Source organism: Telopea speciosissima, chromosome 1 (assembly GCF_018873765.1).
Source record: "Telopea speciosissima isolate NSW1024214 ecotype Mountain lineage chromosome 1, Tspe_v1, whole genome shotgun sequence".
In the NCBI taxonomy this organism is placed as follows: Eukaryota; Viridiplantae; Streptophyta; class Magnoliopsida; order Proteales; family Proteaceae; genus Telopea; species Telopea speciosissima.
Window position 1 is genome coordinate 10,889,000 of NC_057916.1, and position 23,626 is coordinate 10,912,625.

Below are 23,626 nucleotides of genomic sequence, written 5' to 3' on the forward strand. Positions count from 1 at the left end.
GACTTCATCTTGAGCTGGTCCGAATCGTATTTTACCGTAATACCAATAACTCACCGGCTTAACCTAAGCCCAGGTTCAACCGGGTCAACAAGAGTTCTGATGCTGAATGCGAGTGCTCTGCCTCTCTGTGTCTCCTCTTTCAATCAAGGTTCAAAGTAAATTGAGTCCACAACACAATTTTTTTTTGGGTCTGTCCTCTACTCAAGGGTCCACATGCCAACTACAAACTAAGGGGGGAAGCCTAAGGCTGCGTTTGGTAACGGTCTGAACAAAGAACGCCCATTCTTGATTAGAAACATTTTTTTGTGTTCTTGGTCTAGAACGGCGTTCTGAGACCGAAAATGACCGTTTGGTAACGTTCTCAAGAATGTTGTTCAGAACGAAAATGGTGTTTGGTAAAATCTGTTCTTCCCTATTTGATATTAATTACAATAATGTCATTTCTTTGTCAATTATACCAAAAAAAGACTTGTAAAATCCTTTCCTCTTACCAACCTTAGCATAAAATTAAAATATCTCATTAACATAACCAAAGTAAGTATAAAAAGATGTCAAATTTCAAAGATGCCATTAAAATTGGGTTCTTGTGTGGATTAGTGGCATAACTAACTATGCTATGGACAGTTGAATAAAGAGGGCATTGGTGGACTCGAACCACCATCCTCTTGGAACATGAGCATGTTCCAAGTGCTCTACCAATTTGAGCTAAAGACCCATCAAGTAGAGATCCAAAACAGAAACACAACAAAAAAAGACACAGTAGCATGAATCTCTACATGAGGAATGCAATGAGCGAAGGTCTAAAACAGAAATATATCAAGATATATAAGGAGGACATGGTACTTGGTAGAAATAAGTTGACTCTAGAATTTGTTCATTCACATGTGGTAGACGTAAGAGGAGTGCAAGTTTCCAGTAGTATATATCTGGATATATAAGGAGGACATGAAAAGCATGAAATTGATTAGATCATATATGCCGCAGTGGTTTTAAACCCAAATACACAATAGCTATTTACAACTGTTCAGCAATTAAACATGAACATGCATGCCACACCCTAGATATATATCTCATACAATTATATATAGTGAAGATCCACAAATCTCATGTTGTGTTTGGTATGCTAGCTTTCTAAGAAAATAATCTGAATCTACAACATTCCAAATTTCTAAAGCAAGAAAATTAATAGAGAAAAGTCAGATTTCAAAAATCCATCAAAGCAATATACCCACGACCCCATTTCACATAAATAGTTGAGTTAAAGCTTTTTGAGGTGAATAATGGATTTTGTAATTGGTTTCTCTTTTATTTTAAAATCTGATACTGCAGACCCATATGGCTGGCCATTATAACCCCTCAAACACATCCAATTCCATCAACATTTGTAGTCTGATCCTTCAGTTATCATCAAATATTCAAGTCTCGATCTTGTATTGCACCTATCAGTAAATGCCACAAAACCCTAGCTAATCAACTCATTTTGAACCTCCAAAACCCTATTTTTCTACATGAAATGCACCACTGCCTCCTAGCTGCATAAACAAACGTGAGTTGTTTATCAAACAGGACCAAACATGACTTATCTCATACTACTAACCTACAAAGTCCAATATTCAAAAACTGTCCAATTGCAATGAAGAAAATATAAGGAGGAGAACTAAAACTATACAACACCATGATATACAAGAAGGAACAGAGGATAATGATGGAATACGTGTCCATATATACTGAGCAGCTGCAGAATATTTAGAGCCCATCATCAGCTCTGATTTGGTGCCACATACCACAACCTATGCTGGAGATGGTGAAACCAGAGCAGCACTTGCTAGTCCTGGTCTCCCACTCCAAGTACAGATATTGGAATGATGCACAAAGTTTCAGAGTTATTGCTATTGCTATTGTGGTAGAAATCCTGAATGATTTTAACAGTAATGAAATGTTCAAAGCCAAATGTTTCCAGTCAATTTTACATTTCTGTCAAAATTCAAGGCCTAATGTTGATGACATGACCACAAATTTGTGGTTTTTAGGGCCCTTCAAGAAATGCTTCCTAAACAACCACAACAAATGGCTTAATTAATCCCACAAAATCAGAAAAAACTATATAGAAATAGGCCTCCTCTATGCTACTGAATCCTCCGCATTTGCTGACCACATGATGTGAGAAGGTCTCTGGTGCACAAATCTACATTTTATTGACAAAATGATTACACAAACGAACTAATTCATTCAAGAACCTGATTTTAAAGAACATACCAGCTTCGGTTATTCTATCTCAGAAGCTGTTGTATTGAATATACAAACATAAAAATTTGAGTCCCCATTGTATCTGAAAACTAACAAGTGATTCTCACATTTAGTGATATTTGACAAAATCCTACTAACTTTTCTGAAACTTCAAACTGTACACAAAGCAAAAATCATTTTCGCCTCCTAGTACTCTGTAACTTATGATTCTCATGCTAATCAACCAACAAATCAATACCTGCATAAACAGCTGATCACACCGAAATATCAAATAATAGAGAACCCACACCCATAATAGAAAACCATAATATGAGAGAGAGAATGTTGGTCTCGAGAATGATTTTGAAGAAATGCCATCTCTTCTCCGGAGAAATTCAGACTATGATGGCGCATCGCGTGACACAGGCCTGAGAAGGGAATCCTGTGCTAGTCCCTAAGCACCGGAGAGTGCAGAGTTTCCTCACGAAAATCTAAGAAGAACTGAATTGAAGCCCCCAAAAGCCCTGGAAGAGCGACATGTATAGAGGATTTCATTTTTCAAATGAGAAAGGAGGAAAGTGAAGGGTCTCTCTCTCTCTCTCTCCCTCCCCAAAACAATTGTTACACTCCGAGAGAGGAAAGGCATATTTTGAGAGACTACCGTTGGACTCATGACTCATGTGTGTGTGTGTGTGTGTGTGTGTGTGTGTGAGAGAGAGAGAGAGAGAGAGAGAGAGAGAGTAGCAGAGAATGCATCTGGATAGAGACGACCGAGAAAGCGAGATAGAGAGAGAGACAGAGAGACAGAGAGACAGCAAGACACAGAGAGAGAGCAAGAGAGCGAGTTGCAGAACATCGGTTGGAACTCACCTCTGCAGATGCCTTTGAGCACGGAAGCCCTTCTCCTCTTCGTCGATGTGAAGCCCCTTTTCCTCTCCAAGAGTTGCAGATGCCTTTGCTCTTTCTATCGGGTTTTCCTCGTTTTATGCCTTTGTTAGTCGTTCTTGTTCTTTTGGTGTTAATAACCTCCGGTTCGTTCTAAAAGAACGAAAAAATGAACCGCAAAACCAAACACTTTTTCATGTTTTTTTGTTCTTTTTGAACAAAATAACTGTTCTGAACGTTACCAAACGCACTCTAAGACAAACCAACAATCTACATTACTAGGGTGAGAGAGGGGAGAAAGGGGTGCCAGTTTTGGCACAATATGCAATCCAGGAGAATAGATCCCTTACCTCTTGGGGGGGGGGGGCATGCACTCAACCGGCAATGCCTCCAACCAACCAAGCTAGCAATTGTTTGCGAGTCTACAACACAATTGGCCTCAGCTGATTTCATTCTGAGGGCCAAAATATGCCTAAAACTTATTTCGATCAGTAGAAATCATGATTCACCTCATCCGTTGTTTATTCAAATCTATCAATTCGATCGATCCGAATTTTGATTTATAAAACCCTACTCCCAATATCAGATAATATTTTGTTTTTAACGCCATTCATAAAATAATTTACAGTTATCAATAACACTTGGCTAATCTAATATTCTACAAAAATCTGAATCTTTTCCCACATGGCCCAACTCCTAACTGCTTAGGTTGTTGAGTTTCTTGGAAGTTTTATTTTTTTGGGGAAAAAGGACGTCGTTTGATCGCATGGCATTCATGGACATCAAACAAGAAGGGCAAAGTGATCATTTCACCTCTATTTTGTATGAGGGCATGGGAACGAGTAGTTTTTTTTTTTTTTCTTTCTATTTTTTAGTCAGTTTTTGATTTATGAAATTGTGATACGCTTAAACATATTCCTACAAATTGAAATAAAAAAGATGCAAAAACATATTCCTACAAATTGAAATAAAAAAGATGCAAAGATTTTCATAATAGACAATAATAATAAGCGGACATCGGCTTAGTCCGGTGATTGTGCTTTGTTGGTGGCTTGCATCTAGGCATTGAGTCCTCCTCGTGCAATAATAGTGTTGGTTGTCGCTGCCCCGTGTTGCCTCCTTGGACACCCAACCTCAAGCTTATGGATCCTTGTTTGGTTGAGGGGGATGATAATAATAATAATAATTAAGAAGAAGAAGAACACTACATGGTCATATGGTTGGTGTGACTCCTGCACCTAAACACAAAAGTGTGCAAAAAATACCACAATACCACTTGTCCCATATGAAAACAAAAAAATGGCATCTATGTGCATGCATGCCTTTGTGGGTGCTCCCATTGGCCCATGCAGTAGTATGAGCGTTACAGGCCTAGACATCGATCTCTTGCCCTAATAATAATAAGGGTTGATGTTCTCTATGTTGTAGCGCAGCCTGCGCCTAGACACATGGGCCTGTCATTTAGGGGGGCAAGGTGGTCATTTCACCCACCCCCATGTGTTTGGGCTTAGCCTACACCCTCAGCACATAAAATATTCTCCCTAATAGTAATAATGGGTTTTAAGACTATGAAATGTAATATGATGTTATTTCACATGTATAGCCAAAGATATAGAGAGAGGATGTTTCAATAAAGTTTCCACCGTCTCTTTGGTGTGATTTTTCTCTCCTCCCCGTGGGAGTGACTCGGTTTTGCTCTATCTTCTTCTCCTGGTCTTTCTCTGAAATTTTTTCTCCCTTCTGGTTCCATGGATCTGCCTTCGTTACCTCTCCCACCACCGGGTACTCCACCACTAGGACAAAGTATCCAAGACGATACTTCTGTAGAGGAAGAAGATTTGGAAGATGACGTCTTTATCGTGGATGATGAGATCGAAGATAGGATCGAACACAGCGAGTCTCTAATGTTGGCAGGATTTATTCTCACAGGACAGAGGTACAGAAAATAGGCTATTACTGAGGCTCTGATCAATGCGGGGAATCCTTCGTGTTCGATAGTAGTCTCCCCTCTTCGTCCGGATACCTTCTTATTCAAGTTCGATCATGCCATGGATCTACTGAATGTGCTGAACGAGACTCCATGGATGGTGGCTGGGAACTTGATCGTGCTTGAGAGATGGAAGCAGTCGAAGGACTGGACTTTCTCTTTTACGGACATGTGGGTGCAATTCCATGAAATGCCAGATGAACCACATGACCAGGATCTTGTCACTAAGCTAGTCAGAAAGGTGGGGGAAACCTTAAAGTTGATGGAAATTAATGGTGTTAGGGGGGGCCAAAGAGTTTGTTACTATCGTGCTCGGATCACCATTGATATTACTAAGCCTCTAAAGAAGTCTCTGAAGATTAAGAGGAAGAGTGGCCTGGATCAGTGGGTAATGGTGAGATATGAACGACTGCCGCTTTTTTGTTATTTTTGTGGTAAGATAGGCCACGATGAGCAGAGATGTCATTTCCTGTATGACGTTGAGGCTCGCCATCATCAGATCCATCAATGTGATCCCTCTCTTTCTTGTCCAGAATTTGAGAAAAGAGCTTTCCCACCTTCCCTTCGTTGCCCCAACCTTGATGCGAGGTTGATTGAAGACGGCCAAGAGAGACAACAGGTAATCCCCAAAATCGGGCGACTCCCCCGCAATCTCAGTTTCAATCCCAATATTCTCGCCCCTTTCCAAATCAGCTCCATGCAAATCCCCAGCCATACTACGTAAATCACTCTCCTATTATTAGCAATAATCTTAACCTTTCCTCAAATTCAGACCCCGTGGTCCCTACCCCAAATCCTATCCTAAATATTCAGCCGTTAAATGTTATCACCCCTACCCAAAATGCCCCTGCTCCCTTGCATACTTCAGATCCAAATATGTTATTTTCAATCCTCTCAAACCTCCCCCATACCCCAGAATTGACAGCAGCATTGGCTTCCGTCCTTCCTCACCTCTTGAGTTTCTCCATCTCAAACCATTCTTCCACCGCCCCACCCACCTCAACCACTCACTCAAACCCTTTATTCCATTCACCCCCAACCCATCTCGATAACCTGGGTTATCCACATGGCTCGGCTTCCTCCCATCTTTCTCAAGGGCATTGCCTGCAGCCTTCAAAGAGGATGCGTAGTAGTGATAATTTGGAGGTTACTGATACTGATGAGGATGGTCATTTTTTACAAGTTACCCCCGTGGAGTCTGGAGAGGGCCAGCTCCACGGGAGACAATGAAGCTATGTGGTTGGAACTATCAAGGTTAGGGGAGTACCTCAATAGTTCAGGCTTTGCATCACCTCCTCAATTCTAAAAACCCGGAGATTCTCTTCATCATGGAATCAAAATGTAAGAAGGTTACTATTGATAAGGTGAAAAGGAAAGGAAAATTTGGTAATTTGTCACAGTGGACCCTGTTGGGGCTTCAGGAGGTTTAGCACTCCTTTGGAAAGACAGTGTCACCATTTCAATTTTGGAAACAGATGTGAACTTCATTGATGTGGCAGTGAATATGGTGAGCATTCCCTCTTTCTTCCTCGCTTGCGTGTATGGTGACCCCGCCAAGCATAAAAGGAAAAGGGTTTGGGACAAGATCACGACTTTGAATCATCAGGGGGACAGATGGTTGTGCTATGGGAACTTTAATTCTTATTTATCCTGGCACAAGAAGGATGGTGGGTCTAGAAGATGTGCGCATGATGGTGAGGTGTTCAGGGATTTCTTACATAGTTGTGATTTTATGGATCTTGGGTTTGTGGGACCAATGTTTACCTGGAATAATAAGAGGCAGGGCACAGTAAATATCAGGATAAGACTAGATCGAGGTTTGTGTAACCCGGCGTGGAGACAATCTTTTGAGAATGCAGTTATTTTTGTGAAGCCGTGTATTGGCTCATATCATAACCCGCTGGTGGTTGATACTGAGGGTGGAAGATTCAAAGGAAAACGGCCTTTTCGTTTTGAGTCTATGTGGATCCAGCATGAAGATTGTAAAAATGCAGCTCTGAAGTCTTGGTCCATTCCTACTATAGGCTCAGTTACTAATCAAGTTCTAAAGAAGACTAGGCACTGTAGAGAGGTCTTTCAGAAGTGGAACAAAGAGGTCTTTGGAAGGGTAGGCGATAAAATTAAATCCCTTAGAGCCCAGCTGGAATCGATTCAGGCCTTATCGAGCCCTCATTTTTCTCAAGAGAAGGAGACTGAGCTCCAATCTTTACTTCGGTTTGAACTTCAAAGAGAGGAGGAGATGTGGCGTCAGAAGTCCAGGGTGGATTGGCTCAAAAGTGGAGATAAGAACACCAGTTTTTTCATGTGACAACTTTGCGAAGAAGACACCACAACAGGATTTTAAAGCTCAAAAATCATGAAGGTGTGTGGTCCAACACTGAGGCCGAGGTCTGTAATATCCTCTCCTCTCATTTTTAGAATTTGTACTCTTCTGAAACTATCAATAATGATGCTCTTAATTCGGTCTTGGATGCGGTGCAACCAGTTGTTACTGATGACCTGAACAATGTGATGTGTGCGACCCCCAGTGTGGAGGAAATTCACAATGCACTTTTTAAAATGGCCCCTCTCAAGTCCCCCGGTCCGGATGGTCTTCCCCCAATTTTTTTCCAAAAATATTGGGACATTGTTAAGGAGGACTTGGTCGCCATGGTTCGGGAATTTTTTAGTTCTGGTCAGATTCCAAAAGAACTTAATAAGACCTTTATCTGCCTTATTCCTAAAGTTAAGGCCCCTGAAAGTGCTGATCACCTCCGCCCCATTAGCTTGTGTAATATTACTTTTAAGGTCATCACCAAGCTGATTGTTGATAGACTGAATGGGGCTCTGGACCAGATCATCTCCCCTGCCCAATCAGCCTTTATTCCCAACAAACTTATCTCTGATAATATTTTAGTCGCTCATGAGATGTTCCATTACATCAAGAAACAAAAGAAAGGGAAGGATAAGTTCTTAGCTCTAAAGCTTGACATGCAGAAGGCTTATGATAGATTGGAGTGGAGCTTTATCGAGGGGATGCTTCTGAAGCTAGGTTTTAGAGCCTCTTGGGTTAATCTGGTGATGGTCTGTATTACCTCAGTGTCATATAATTTACTTGTGAATGGTTGTATTAAGGGTGCCATCTCTCCTACTAGGGGGATCAGGCAGGGTGATCCCATCTCTCCTACTATTTTTATTTTGTACTCTCAGACCCTTACTGCTATCATCAGATAGGCTGAGTTGGCTGGCACCATTAGGGGGGTCAAGGTTCGTCATAGAGGAGAACCTGTTACTCACCTTCTTTTTGCTGATGATTGTCTCCTTTTTGGAAGGGTGAACTTGCAGGAAGTTAATGCTTTGAAGGACTGCCTAGACTTATATTGCAATGCTACAGGGCAAGCCATAAATTTGCACAAGTCCAGCCTAACTTTTAGCCCCAATGCTCGTGACAGAATCAAGAGGTGGTTCTCCAAGATTCTAAAGGTCAAGCATGGAGATGGTCCTTCCAAGTATCTGGGCTTACCCACTCACTTTGGTGTTTCAAAGAAAGAGGTCTTCAATGATATAAAGGAGAAAACTCTTAGCAAGTTGCAAGGTTGGAAGGGGCAGTTGTTGTCTCATGCAGGGAAGGAGGTCCTCCTGAAGGCTGCAGTGGCTCCAATGGCAAACTTTGCAGGTTCCTACTTCAAGCTCCCCTCCTCTTTTGATGATGAAGTTAAAAAATCCTTGGCCAGATTCTATTGGGGTGTTTCTGAGGAGAAGAAAAATATACATTGGATGTCTTGGTTTAGGTTGTGCAAGCCTAAATGCAGAGGGGGGGGGGATTAGGTTCCAAAGACACAAGGCTGCAGAATCGAGCTCTTTTGGCTAAGGCTTCCTGGAGGTTATGGTCCTCCCCTGTTTCCCATTGGGCTAGATTCCTAAAATCTATCTACTTCCCACACTGTGATTTCCTCCAAGCTAAGATTGGTAACCGCCCATCTTGGGGTTGGAGAAGTCTTTTAATTGGGCGTGAGGTTTTGTTAGAAAGGCTTATGTGGAAAGTTGGAAATGGGGCTAATATAAACCTTTGGGAAGATAGATGGATCCCTGCTCTTCAGGATTGCAAGTTGACTTCTCAAAAGCCGGCTGGGTGTACTATTATGAAGGTAGCAGATATTATTGACTCGGTGACTCGTAGATGGAGGGAAAATCTCATGCAAGCTATTTTTAGTCCTTCTGAAATTGCTGCTATACTTCAAATCCCTTTGAGTTTCTTTTCATCTGAGGATAAATGTGTTTGGGGAGCTGCGAAGGATGGGAAGTTCAGTGTTAAGTCTGCCTACCGCTTGTTAGCTCGTATAGAAGAGAGGAATTTGGGGAATAAAGCTTCTACTTCTAAAGTTCGTCATTGGGAGCATGTCCTTAATGAGGTTTGGAATCGAATCTGGGCTATTCATACTCTTCCAAAAATCAAGTCTCTTTTATGGAGAGCTTGCAATGAGGCCTTGGCTACAGGCGAAGGGCTGTTATCTCGGCAAGTTAGAAATGATCCTAGCTGTCTGAAGTGTGGTGCCTCCTCTGAGTCGAGTGATCATATCTTATTTGACTGTCCTTTTGCTCGAAGTGTGTGGTTCGGTAGTCCTCTTCATTTTACCCCCCTTCTAATAACTCGGGGCTAGCTGACTGGATCAAAGGGTGGGACGCCTGGTTTAAAGAAGATAAAAGAATGGCCAAGGAATCGCTTTCCAGAGCTTCCTTTTTGTGTTGGTACCTGTGGCGGGCGAGAAATGATCAGGTCTTCAGCGGTAAGGTGTGGTCGCCCTTAGATGTCATCCTTGTAGCTGAGAAAGCTTTCTTGGAATTCACCTCGGCTGAGCAACGACAAGGTAGCTCTTTTGGGGCTAGACCGAATGTCCCTCCCCCTAGTCGGCTTTGGGAACCCCCTCCAGTGGGTGTGGTTAAACTGAATTGTGATGCAGCTCTTCCTAAAGGTGCTACTAAAGGAGGGGTGGGAGTGATTGGTAGAAGCCACTCTGGTGCTCTCCTTAAAGCCCGTTCCATACCCTTTCACTTTGGCTCGGCTATTATAGAGGAGGTCCTTGCAATTAGATGTGCTCTTTTGTTAGCCTTGGAGATGAACTTTGAGGACATCCAGGTGGAATCAGACTGCTCTGATGCGATTGATTTTCTTGTTGGTCGAAAAACGCCGGGTTGGGAAGTGGAAGACCTGGTTGCAGATGTATTCAGTCTTTCGGCTTCTTTCTCTTCGGTTTCCTTTTCCCTTATTCCTAGGGCTATGAATGTGATCTTAGATGCCCTAGCTAGGAAGGCACTGTCTATTGTGTGTGTGACAGACTTGCCACATTCCACGCAATGGCTTCAACATCTCTGTGGGGCTGAAGCTGCTGGTTGTACACACCCCTTTGCTCAATAAATTTTCCATTTACCAAAAAAAAAAAAAGTTATAGAGAGAGAGAGAGAATTTAAAATTTCGTATTTATCTTTATTTTAGTTTCTTTGATATTGATGCAAAAATCATACCCCTGCCTGGTGGATCTTTGTCCCCTCCAGTTCCCTGTCCGGCCCAATTTCCTCGATTCATGTAATAAGGGAGGGTATAATGACCACCCTACCCCTGCCCGGGTGGGGTCCACCCCCCCTTATTACAAGCACTGGGGAACTGGCCTGGACAGGAAACTGAGGAGATAATTTTCCATCAAGGATCTGGGTTGTATCGACTAGTCCAGTGCGTTCGAACCACGTCATTCCGGTTGGTTCACTTATAGAAAACATCTGCGGCCCGTTTTGCTACACAACCCCTGCTTTTAACTCTGATGCGTGGGTTTCTTGAGCAGGAGGAAAACTCGAAAAGTATATATTTAGTACGCGGAGTCTCTTGCGAAGGCCACATCGTGGAGTTTGGTAATCTCGGCTTAATCAGAAAATGAACGTACGTTTTGTTCTCTGAACTCCAATTTCCATTGTTCTATCTTTCTTTACCATCATCTTCTCGTTGATAGTTTTGGTCGTTATCGAAGTTAACATCGTCGTTGGTTTTGCAGTCGATTGATTCAACTCCTGCACACCAATGTTTAGCGAATTCTGAATTTGGATCTGAAAGAACACTGTAAGTTAGTCCCGTGATATGAAACTTTTTTCTAGAGTTCCTGGAATGTAATGGTTTGTCATTCAATCAGAACTCTGAAACACATGTCTGGAGTTGCCTCGTAATGAAAATTTTAGGGTTTCTTGGCCGCTGGGGCATTCCCCCACCCCCGTTGTTTTTGTTCAACTATGTTAGCTTTTTTTTTTTTTCCAGGTAAAATCATGCTATCAAGTTGACGGTTGGACTGGTTTTAGTTTATTTGTAGTTCCATAGTTTAAAGGTTATCGGACATTTTTTCAAGGTCATAACTAAGTTGAGCTTCCATACAGATATCCATATGTCACTGGTACATCGGTTATAGGTATCAAATACAAAGATGGAATTCTCATGGCTGCTGATATGGGAGGTCAGATACTGAACCTAACTTCATAGTTGTAGGCAGTACGTCTGTTATTTCATTTCCATCCTTCTAATTTTATGTTGTTTGGGTATCAGTGATAGATCGCTTTGGATGATTCCAAGTTAGCTTTGTAGAGATGACTCCCATATTTGTGCTTATCAAGTAAATTTTAGGGTTTTTTACAATTACCACCCCAAAATCTTTTATATTTACTATTACCCTCCAAAAACTTTGAAACAACTGTTACTCTCCCCTGTTGCATACTAATAACTAACTAGTCTCCACCATTACAGACCTGTAACGGAGGGGGTTAGTCGTGACAGTGTGCCGTTGTCATGGATTTTTTAAGACCAAAATGCCCTTTTGGGGTGGTAATTGTAAAAAACTCCCACCCCATCACTGTCCCTTCTCCTCCTCCTTCTTCTCCTTCTTCTTCTTCCTGCTCACAATAACTGTACGAACCTCCAAGGGTGGCCTTCTTCTCCTTCTTCTCCTTCTTCTCCTTCGTCTCCAAGGATCCTATGATGGAGCAGGAAGCTTGCTCTGAAAAAAAGTGGGTGCAAGAACTGGAAGATGGTCTGTTTTGGGGACAAAAGCCAGATGCGAAGACCGAGCAATGGGTGCACCGCAGTACAGAGACTACCTTGACCGAGATCAAGGCCACACTTTCCCCCATACCCAAAAGTAAACAACCAAAAAAACCCCATTGCCTTTGGCATCCGCAGAGTCTTTGGAAGCCGGACTAGCACCGTCAAGGCAAGACCTGGGATTGACCACCGGGAAAACAGAGATATAGAGAGAGAGAGAGAGAGAGAGAGAAAGTGGGAGACAAGATTCTGAGGTTTCGTTCTGTCGTTTCAAAGTTTCAAATGTGTCCCCCTCTATACCCTATTTACCAAAGCACCACTCAAGGTCAGTTCTAACTCAGACGCTGAGTCTTTAGTGGTTTTAACTTTTAACCCATCGCCAAAAGCTCCAAACTTCAGTTGCGTTTAACAAATACCATGGTTCTCTTATTTCAGGAAATTGTTTTCAAATAAAAAAATTAGAAAGTCGCTGATTCAGAAGTGAAGTGATCCTTTCACCCCCTCCTTCTTCTTCCTGCAACCCCACCGTCCCACCCCTACTGCATCGCATCTGCAACAAGAGGAATGGGAAGAAAAAAAATTTGAAATAACCCTATGAAATTTCCAACCAGTCCCTGGCCTCCCCCCCTTCTCCTTTTCTAGATAGATCGTTTTTCCTAATACTTCAAATCCCCAAAACATTCATAGCTTATAACCAAAGTTTCTATCTGGATCTCGATTTTAATTTGGTCGACCTCGATCATCAAAGTCTGAAACCCTTAATTCACTCACTTGTCGCTTTCTTAATTTATTCTCATGGATCACCACAAAGATCACCCAAACAGATATTTGCTTTTATAGTGCCCTTTAAATGTCAATCTGTTTCATGAAACACCACATGGTCTGATGGTAAGGAATTAAGGATCCTTGAAGTGAAGCTCCAGCCCTGCCTCATTCCGTATTTCTTATGGTAGACGAAGGAGAAGAAGGAGAAGAAGGCCACCCTTGGAGGTTCGTACGGTTAATGTGAGCAGGAAGAAGAAGAAGAAGGAGAAGAAGGAGGAGGAGGAGAAGGGACGGTGAGTGGGAGTTTTTTACAATTACCACCCCAAAGGGCATTTTGGTCTTAAAAAATCCGTGACAACGGCACACTGTCACGACTAACCCCCTCCGTTACAGGTCTGTAACGGTGGGGACCAGTTAGTTATTAGTATGCAACAGGGGAGGGTAACAGTTGTTTCAAAGTTTTTTTTTTTTGGGGGGGGGGGGGGTAATAGAAAATATGAAAGATTTTGAGGTGGTAATTGTAAGAAGGATATGCTGTTTCCTTAGCTATGAATGTGTATTTTAGCTGTTGTAATTGCATTGGCGTGGCAAAGTTTACAGAAGAATAAGAACATATATCTAATCAGATAGCAGTGCATCATTTCTTTGTCTTCTGTCTTCTTCTGGTCTTTTTTTCCCCCTCTGCGTTTCGCATAGGATACAAGGTAGTCCTGTATTTTTTTTCTAATGCCATTACTTTTATTATTTAAGCTTGTAAGAACAAGTGTATGACAATGCTTGCTTGCTGATTATATTTGGAAGTAGTGGAAAACTTCTCCCAAACTGAAAACAATCGCAGGAATAATTATTATGCATGCTTCAGGAGTAAGAAGTGTGTGCTTGTTTTATTCAGGTTCACATCATTCCTATGGTGGAAAAATGCCATACCATGTCCAGAGAGTCTGTGTTGGAGAATACATCCAGTCATTCAAGGATGGGACTTGGTACTTAACTTGATTGGTGCGTTGCATTCTTATGTGATGATCAATACTGGTCCTACTTCAACCATTAGGGTTTTTCCATATTGGACATGTCCCCACAATTATTCGTGATTAGGAAATAAAATTCTTATCATGCGCGAGATGTTGAAATTTCATTAGACTGAGAGGCTAAGACTATCAGGTACAGCAGTCAAGGACTTAAAGTCACTTGAAAATTTTATAACATTAGGCATTTAGGCTTATGTTAGATTGTTAAGTGCTACAATCCTGCAATCTTGACTGCATGTTATAGGCAGTATCTATATTCAGGTAAATACATATGGATTTCAGTCTCCTGTAGGCACTTAAAACACAAAAGTATCTCTTTGCTGGGCCAAGACATGTTAACAATTAACATCAGCTACTACAGTATCTACTTTCTGTTAAGCACTCTCCTACAAAAGCATGGGCTACCCCGTGGAGTGCTGTAAAAGCATAAAATATAAGCTTTGGCTCAGGTTATATCTGGAAAGCCTGAATGTGCAAATGGACATGAAAGCATATTATTATCAATAGAAAAGTTGAGTCCTCTTTTTATATTTAGGGGCCTTAAATGCCCAGCCAGTTTTTAATTCTCATCAACTGCTTTGGATCATGAGACAGGAGCTAATCATTCTTCTGAAAAAAGTTAGAAGCCATTTATATTTCATCCTGTGAGCTTGATTCAAAAGTTCTTTTTTCTCACATCAAGTTCAGTGTTGTTAAAATGTCCAGCCCAATCATACCGCCTAGGTGTTCACCAAGTGTTATCGAGTGAATTATGTGAATAGATGTTTGTTTGGAACTGCAGGCTACTTCCATGTTAAATGAGGGGAAACAAATAAGAAGAATGACCAAAGGGCAGATGAGAATGTAATTACATTTATCTTAAGTAGTTTATTAGAACAAGAGTCACAGATTGAGGGATAGGCACAGTATCAGCCATAATTCTGGATCGGATTGGCTCAGGACCAACCCAGCTGATACCAGTAATCTCCCTGATTATCTGGCTCATGACTCGGTCAAATATCAGCCATATCATCCAAATTAACTTGGGATTGGCCTGGACTGATATAATCCCATGTTCCGATCTCTGAATTCTTGATAGCGTTTAAAAAGAAAAGGATCACTTAGCCCCAAACTATTGGCTTGTAGCTCAATTTCCCATCATATCCCATGATGCCAAATGAGAGCTAAGGATGGCATGTGGACCAATTGGAGGAATAGAAAGAAAGAAAAAGAGGAAGAAGAAGAAATAAAGGTGAGAATAAAATAAATTATCAAAACTTCCTTTCGCAGGTCAAAATATTAACCTTTCTCAACTGATTAAGTTTGTGATAATGGATTGTTGTAATACTTCAAGCCTGCAACTGGTTTAATCTCTCTCTCTCTCTCTCTCTCACCCTACCTGCACCTGCCCCTTTTATTTTCCTTCTTAAGATAATTATGGAAGGCAACATATCTCCCAAAAGACAGCCTTTATTTGCATACTGATGTTGAAAAGAATGATTTAACAAAAGAGAAAAGCTCTCTCTTTCCTTTGGCTATTCTTCTTCTTCTTCTTCTTGTTATATTGTGATTGTTGTTATTGTTATATTGTTATCTAGTGAATTATCCATGACCTTGCTCTGAAATCCCTGTTTTTTATTTTAAGATCAAGATCTGCTTTTTGTGAACCTAATGTAGAGCTGGATCATGAAGGACCTAGCCCCAGGCAGGATCTTCTTGAATAAAGTTTAATGCTGATTTGATCTTCAAAATACTAGGCAACATTTGAAGAACTTGTAGCAGATCACACAATGAAATTGATTGAAATAAAAACAAAGAAGAAAATAGAAAATCGAGAACAAGGATAGGATTGGATCGAGTATCCCATTCTCTCCTGAGTCCCTTACCCATGGCCTCTCACCAATTGCATGTCACCATACTAATGTAGTTCTAGATAGGGTAAAGCCCTACTAGAAGCCAATTAAACCAGGACCAATAACAAGGAACTAAGGGGCTGTTTGTATGCAGTTTCAGTTGGACAGAATTGCAGTTTTAGGTCAAATCTAGGGCTTAGGTTAGAATAATGGAAGGGGAGCTTAGGGGGTATGGCTAGGCAGGTTTATAGGACTCTAATAATGTAGGTATTATAGAATTTTAAGTGTTTTGAAAATTCTGTAAAACTGGGCAGTAAGTCAGGATCGACTATGGGTTTTGGGGAAATTAATGAAGGATGAGGGGATTAAGGCTTTGATGGACAAATATGGCTGAGCAGCAAGATCTAGAGTTTAATGGAATTCAAGCAAAAATAAAGGGGGATCAATTGGGGAAGGGAGTAGAGGATTAGAAGAAGAAATTAATGAACAAGTTGCAGCAGAAATCCACTAGCAACAGCTTGGACAGAAATGAAGGATAGAACCACCTTCGAATTGGGATCCTCCCGGCCGTCGCGGCGCAAGGAGTCGATCGGATTCCACCAATCCCTTTCCACCTTGATAGAACCACAAGGATGCATACTCACAAGGAGCACAGGAGTAGCAACAATGGCAGCCAACAAGCAAAAACTTTTTTCATTAATCAAAATTCGTATTCAAGGCTTTGCCCCCTTACAACCTTATATAAAAGACTCAAAAATAGATTTAGACACTAAAAAGGAAAGGCCTAACCCTATCCCTAACCTAGTAGGTAACTTAAACTGACTAGGAAACTGAAATACTAATGGAAATAGACTCAAAACATGGCTGCACTACTTACTTCACATGACCACTTAAGTTGTCACATGACCACTTAAACAAATCACATGATCACTTAAGTGATCACATGACCACTAATTGCATAAAAATCAAAACTAAGGAATTAAAACAACTAATCCCGCATGCAACCTAATTACCCATATTTTAGGCCCATAAAAGTGGCCTATTACATAGAAAACCCATGGGATCAAAGGCCCAACATACATATAACCCAACCCTAGACTTATTTCTAAAGAAATAAGCCCATTTCGGTGATGAATCTGCATCACATACTTTCTCATAGAGCGAAGCACAAGGCTATGTTTTTTATTCTTCTCAATTTCATTAAACAAATTCATGTACATGGCTCTAGTCCCTTATAAACTTACATAGAATGATAGAAGACTCAAAAAAAGACTCAAACACTAAAAAGGAAAGGCCTAACACAATCCTTAACTAATAAGGTAGCATAAACTGGCTAGGAAACTAAAATAATGAAAGAAACCGACTCAAAAAAGGACTCTAACTAAACTAATAAAGTAAATCCCGTTTCCTACTTTCTACCAATATTTTAGGCTCATTAAATTGGCCAATTACAAAGTAAACATATGGGACCAAAAGCCCAACACCAACATAACCCAACCCAAAGTTTATTTTCAATAAAATAAGCCTTCTAAGTGACTTATCTGTATCAGAACCATTCTTAGCACACAAGGTGGCTGTGGGTAATTATGAAATATAAACATGGAACCACACTACAACATCGTGGTACATTTCCCTCGGCATCTTCTTCATTATATCCTATTACTTATCTCTGAATTACCACTGGTTCAAAATTTTGGGATCTGATTAGGTTCATGTCCTTAATTCTCTTAGAATTGTGTGTAGTTAAATTATTTAGGGTCTGTTAGAGAATTCATATCCATGTCACTGTTGCCACATCCATAATTTTCTTACAATTAACTGGTGCATATTTCTAAGGAAATTATTATCACTCGGTTGACAGGTTCCTATGGATCCACTTTGCGTTACAAGAGTGTGGAGCGATTAAAACCAATTGGAAAACATTCCCTTTTTGGTGCAAGTGGAGAAATAAGCGATTTCCAGGAGATTTTACGTTTTCTTGATGAACTTATGTAAGCGTTTATCCATTTAGAAAGAAAGTGTTCTATGAAGGTATCAAATTTGCTAAAAACACAACCAACTTTTGCGTACATATGCTGAACCTAACTGAAGTGAATGGGTGCACATAGAACGTAATCCTTTCTAGTCCTCCACCTTTTGGTTTTAGTTGGTCCTGTGATGTGTGTTTTTTACACTGAAGGAGTGCTTGACATTTTTTGAGATTGGCTTTTGCAGTTTAAATGACAATATGTGGGATGATGGGAACTCTTTGGGGCCCAAAGAGGTTCACAACTATTTAACCCGGTTGATGTATAATCGGCGGAATAAATTCAATCCTCTGTGGAACTCACTTGTTCTGGGTGGAGTAAAAAATGGACAGAAGTATCTTGGAATGGTACTGCCAATATGGCCCGGCAATTTCTTGTACCTGTAATATTTTTTGTTTTTTAAGTTAGTTGAACCTTTTCTAGTCTTTAATATAACGGGCAGGTGTGCATTTTGGTTGTATATGACCCTGTTTTTTTAGTCTTATTTATTGTGGATTCTGTTGTGCAGGTCAGTATGATTGGTGTTCATTTTGAGGACAATCATATAGCCACTGGATTTGGGAATCACCTTGCACGGCCAATCCTTCGCGAGGAGTGGCATGAGAACATCAGTTTTGAAGATGGTGTTAAGCTACTGGAGAAATGCATGCGTGTACTTTTATACCGTGATCGGTCAGCTGTCAACAAGCTTCAGGTCCAGTTCTTTCCTTACTTCATGCCATTCTTGGTACTCCTTAATATTAAAAAAAAAATGTAAAATTCATGTGTTCAATAATATTATTTCATAAAAAATAACATGAAAATCTCATTTACTTGGGACAAGGCTTATTTGAGGTGTTGTTGTGAAAAAGGAAATAAAATAAGGCATGCTATTTCTTTTCAACAATTGTCAAAACTGAAATATTTTGTCAAACTATGAAATCAACCACTGACAACCTTAAAAACACGAACTTGGGGTAAAGCATGGAGGGCAGAGGGCTCACACTTTGCCCGAGTAGTGTTTCTCTTAGGTTCCCATCGATGCATTCAATTATTAATTTATTACTCTATCTAATTCCAGTCTCACCACTCTTCCATCCCAACATCCTCATTTGTGCTAATCTATGCATGCACTGTTTTTCTATTGCCAAGTGCATTGCTCCATAAGGCATAACTAGCCTCATGGCTATTATATAAAACTCCACTTTTATTGGCATCACAAGCACTTCACAAACACCTCTCTACAGCATCCCCCATTTCCGGTCTTCTTATCATGAGGCAAGCCCGCATTTCAATTCTATTGTCAATACTTTATTTAATAACTCCTTTTGGATTATCAAACCAGGATAATAAGATTGGTTATTCAGGGGTATCTCTTGGTCATCAATCTTAGCTGTATGATGCGGAAGTCTCACGTACAGTTCCCTGAGAAGGGAGTGGCTATCTACTGGAGCTTCGACCAACCACCACCTCTCTTGTTAAGATCCCAAAAAAAAGAGGGGGGGGGGGGGGAGGGACCCTATTCTCTTGTTAAAATGTTCAATAATATGTTATTTTCTGTACTTCAACACTTAAACTAATTATTGTATGTTTTGTATTCAACAATAATTGGTCTTCTTTCGGTGTTTTTATTTTTTAACCTTTTTTTATTCTTTTTTGGATATTTGGAGATCAATGGTGTCCTGTCCTATGATCACCTTTCTTTAAACATTGCCTTTTGTTGACTAGTAACTTTCCACATTTCTTGGACCAGTTAGCATAGATGTTGTAGGTCTTCATCTTTTTGCAATACAATCTGTGACATCTCTTCCCAATATGAGAATTCACCTGGGGAAATGGTGCTGCTTTCAGGTGGAGAGAAGTTTGATTGTATGGTTTGGTAGTTCATCCCCAGTGAAAAATAAAATGCATAAACTTTGTGATACCTGTTGGGTCTGCTTCCCTGTATCATTTTGAAACCAACCGCCACTTCAAAATATTAGCATATTGAATGGGTTTCCTGATGTGGAAAACTCTCAGAAGTTCCTTGTATTTGCACATGCATTTGGTGTCTTATTTACCTATGTAAGCACTTCAGTGTGCTTCTGAATGCATACTTGTGCTCCAGATGTACATACTATGCCCATGTGATTGTTCTAAACCTTGCTTCATAAATCTCAGTTTTTTTTTTTTCGGGTAATATATTTGTCTCATTGTCACTATTAAATTAAAATCAGTATTCACCTTTACACCCAATAAAAAAAAAAAATCTGGTGAGTGGAACTTACATGCATTTAACATGAGGTTGAGGCTTATGGTGATCAAGTTGCTGGGAAGAGATGAATCAGAAATATTTGTATTCATTAGAAGATTGCTTAGTATGAGGGGATGTGATTGGAGTTTGGGGTTTTTCCCCCCCTCCAACCTGATGCCGTGTTAGAAATGATGGTTTGGCTCAGAGTATGGACAATGAACTCTCAGCCCCTCAACTTCCACACCTCTTAACCCCTCCTTCCTATTCTTTCTCGACATTCAACTTTGCATGGTGACCTGGTACTTGTAATCTTTCTATGTTCTAATATATTGGCACCTTGGGAAGTGCAGATTGCAAGGATCACAGAAGCAGGAGTAGTCATGTATCAGCCTTACTCATTGAAGACTTTCTGGGGATTCTCTGCTTTTGAGAATCCAACAAAGGGTGCTGAAGGATCATGGTAGCCAGCTTCTAGTATTGTTTCCTGACATTTTTTTTATTCCCAGATGCATATTGCAGAAACCCAATGGAACTTGTATTGAAAATTGCATCTCTTTTGATGTCTTGATAATATTTGGCCCAATGGTAGATTGCTTCTTCTTGTCTTTTTGTGTTTCATACAGAATAGTTTTGAAGTTCTATTCGGATGGTTTGGGGTGATTTGAGTGCAAATTTTATGTTGGGCTCAGGCTGCCAATATAGAGCCTCCGTAGCAGCCTACCTGACATGCAGATCCAGTGTCCAGGTAGGCTCATCCCCATATGATTAACCTAGTGCTAAAATTTGTTGATATTTCCATGTACTGTCTTCCTCAAAAATTAAAAAGGCTGAAAAGCCCAATTAGGGATTGGGTACAAGACAGCCGCAATCGATCGCAGTTGGTTAACTAATGAGTGATGTAAAGGATAACACTACAGCCGTCCAAATGATCAAGTTAGCCCTCTAAATGGAAAATTTTAGGATTCAAACATGAAGGTCATTTTCCAATACAAACAATGGATGGGTCCATCTTGTAGTTCCAAAATTAATCCACAAATGTGATTCTTTTTCTCATGACATATTAAAAAAGGTGATTCTATTGCTTGAATTGTTTGGTATATAGAATTGCGTTTCTAATATCAAGTTTGTGCCAAACTCACCTAAATTGTAATCAACTATTTAAATTGTATTTGAATTATGATGATTTCATTAAATGACCCTAAAATAAAAAAGGCAAAGGTTCATTAGGACAGTCCGTTTTGATAAATTGATTAGGGCTGTCAATCAATTTTTTTAAGATATTTTTTTTAAAAGAACATTATTTACAATAGTATATTTTAAAATAAAAAAATAAAAAAAAACTTTTATCACTGCAACTTATTGGGAAAAAATCCCTACCAAAGGATTGACTGAGGTCTATCTTTACAAGGCAAAACCCAAATGTGGAGGGTGGTTTTAATACCAATTGTTGAGAATGCAGAATACCAAATCAAAATTTGGTGGTGGAGAACACCTCCTACATGCAATAAGGTATTTGTCATTTAAATAATATAGAGGGGTTAGGGTTACTTTGAGATCCACAAAGGCCAATCCTCCAATGGATTGCAACACTTGTACCCGTCAGGCTGTCATTGCCTGATCAAAGAAGCTCCTTCAATATGAAACCCTAATGGAAAAGAGGCTTTCTCGTTTAGTCTCATAAACTTTAACCCAATTATGAATCCTCAATTCACAAAGAGTGATTAGGGTTTTCCACTGCCATCGTATGTATAAGTGAGCCTCTTTGAAACTAACAAATATAATCATGCCTAGTAGTGTGATCCAAAATTGTGATTTTGTAACTTGTCTATTATTGCACATAAGGACAATCCATGCGAGATGTAATCATGTAACCCTCAAGTGAAAGAAACTTTAGTGCCTACACTTATATCAATATCAAACAACAAACGTATGACTATGAAAACGAACACCACCAAAAAACCCTAATCTATCGAACGACCAATATTAGAGTCTCTTAACTGGTGATTGGATACTTTTGAAATATAATTATACATTTGTAAACCATTTACAAAACTATTATCGGTACTGGAATTTCCACCCAATCACAGCTTAACAACTTTCTCAAGATGTTCTCCTTTTTTTGGGAAGTGGATATCTTATTAAGCATCTCTTCCATTTTGCAGTGAAAGAAACCAAAAACACAAAAACACCCAATTAGAATGGTAAAGACCTCTCAAGTATAGGGATAAAACAACTATCGAAGATTCTTGTTGCACAAACAATTTGCGGTATCCCATACAAGAATCTCAAATGATCATCACATTCAACAAATGTATAATATGAATGCTCATATTTATATTCTGCAATCACATTATGAGAATATATAGTGTGGCAATTGCCCAATTTTTCCTCAATTGTGAACACTTTTAGGTCATACATAGGGCAACCATTGCACTTAAAAGTGCAACTCATATTAGTAAACATCAATCATCATTGAAATGGATTTGATGAAGACACCCATAATTATATATCTAACATTGGTATTGTATTTGTCTTATTGACCGATATTTATTGGTATTGTTTGAACCCAATACCGAAGCGGATTGAGAGTATCGGCCAAGAAGTGATTTGTTTTTGAATTCACGTTTGATTCTTATCTGATGTGGCCCGGTACAACTCGATCCATGTTGTATTGGTTTTCGTATCAACGGTGACAAATACGACCATTGATACCGGCACCTATAACCTTGCGTGGTAAACCAAATTAAAGAAGATTTCAAGACTTCCAAAAAAAGAATGTACACCGGGTAATTAAAAAGGGCTTGGGAGTGCGACATCTTCACAGCGTGTCGGCGCTGAAGATTATTTAGAGGGCTTTGGTGTGTGACATCTACACCGTTGCCGCTGCAATTGCCACTGCTTGCCGCTGCCAGTCTGCCATTGTTGCTTCAAAATTTCGCATCTGCCTTTGTCATCACTGTTTGCTTGCCGCTGCCATTCTGCAATTGCTTATTCAAAATTTTGCCTCTGCCATTGTCGTTACCGCTTGCTTGCCGCTATCAGTCTGCCATTGTCGTTTCTACTTACTTTCCCTGCCCACTTGTACAGAGTTTCCAGTCCCATTACTGTAACGAGGCTTTAATTTCAAGAAGAAGAGGCAGAAACCTGCAAACCCTCCGAGCTCATCGAAGCATTTCGTCAAGTTCGCCGTAATCCTTCACCTTCATCCTTTGAAGCACCGACATCTTCTTCTGATTCTCTTTTGCCCAGGGCCGTGCCGTGATCCGGCGGAGGCGGTGAGTGACGAGGAAGAATACGAAGCGTAGAATTACATAATTACCCATAAATTAATTTATAGTTCAATGTAAAAATAAGGTTAAGAAAACAAAGTGAAGAATTTAACCTCACGTTTATCGTGCTATATAGAAAACCCTTTATTTTGTTTGGTGACGAAACAAACACTGTTTAAAAATGCGCTCCTCCATCTTATGCAGGTAGACGTCGAAACGGCGGATTTTCGCGCGTCAGCGCTTTTAGAAGTCGGATTATTTACATTGATTTGCAATTGTTAATCATCCAAACAAGACTTCAATTTTTTGATTTCTCGCGGTCGCTTTGAGTTTTGCAGTTT

The 23,626-nt window shown here is 40.1% G+C and overlaps 1 protein-coding gene across 1 annotated transcript; it reads left to right on the forward strand.

Annotated features, from left to right (window-relative positions):
* Positions 1-10,871: 10,871 nt before the first annotated feature.
* LOC122657627 (proteasome subunit beta type-4-like) lies at positions 10,872-20,566 on the forward strand. The gene is made up of 7 exons (XM_043852393.1): positions 10,872-11,009; positions 11,122-11,186; positions 11,495-11,571; positions 17,639-17,768; positions 17,992-18,151; positions 18,313-18,498; positions 20,367-20,566. Exons 1-7 carry the CDS (start codon positions 11,004-11,006, stop codon positions 20,478-20,480), a joined length of 738 nt encoding a protein of 245 aa, XP_043708328.1. The 5' UTR covers positions 10,872-11,003; the 3' UTR covers positions 20,481-20,566.
* Positions 20,567-23,626: the final 3,060 nt, after the last annotated feature.

Excerpts from the sequence above, each read along its gene's own strand:
- LOC122657627 (XM_043852393.1), top strand. Across the intron at positions 11,572-17,638 it reads CATGGCTGCTGATATGGGAG|GTTCCTATGGATCCACTTTG; the intron begins GTCAGATACTGA and ends CTCGGTTGACAG. Across the intron at positions 17,769-17,991 it reads CGTTTTCTTGATGAACTTAT|TTTAAATGACAATATGTGGG; the intron begins GTAAGCGTTTAT and ends TGGCTTTTGCAG.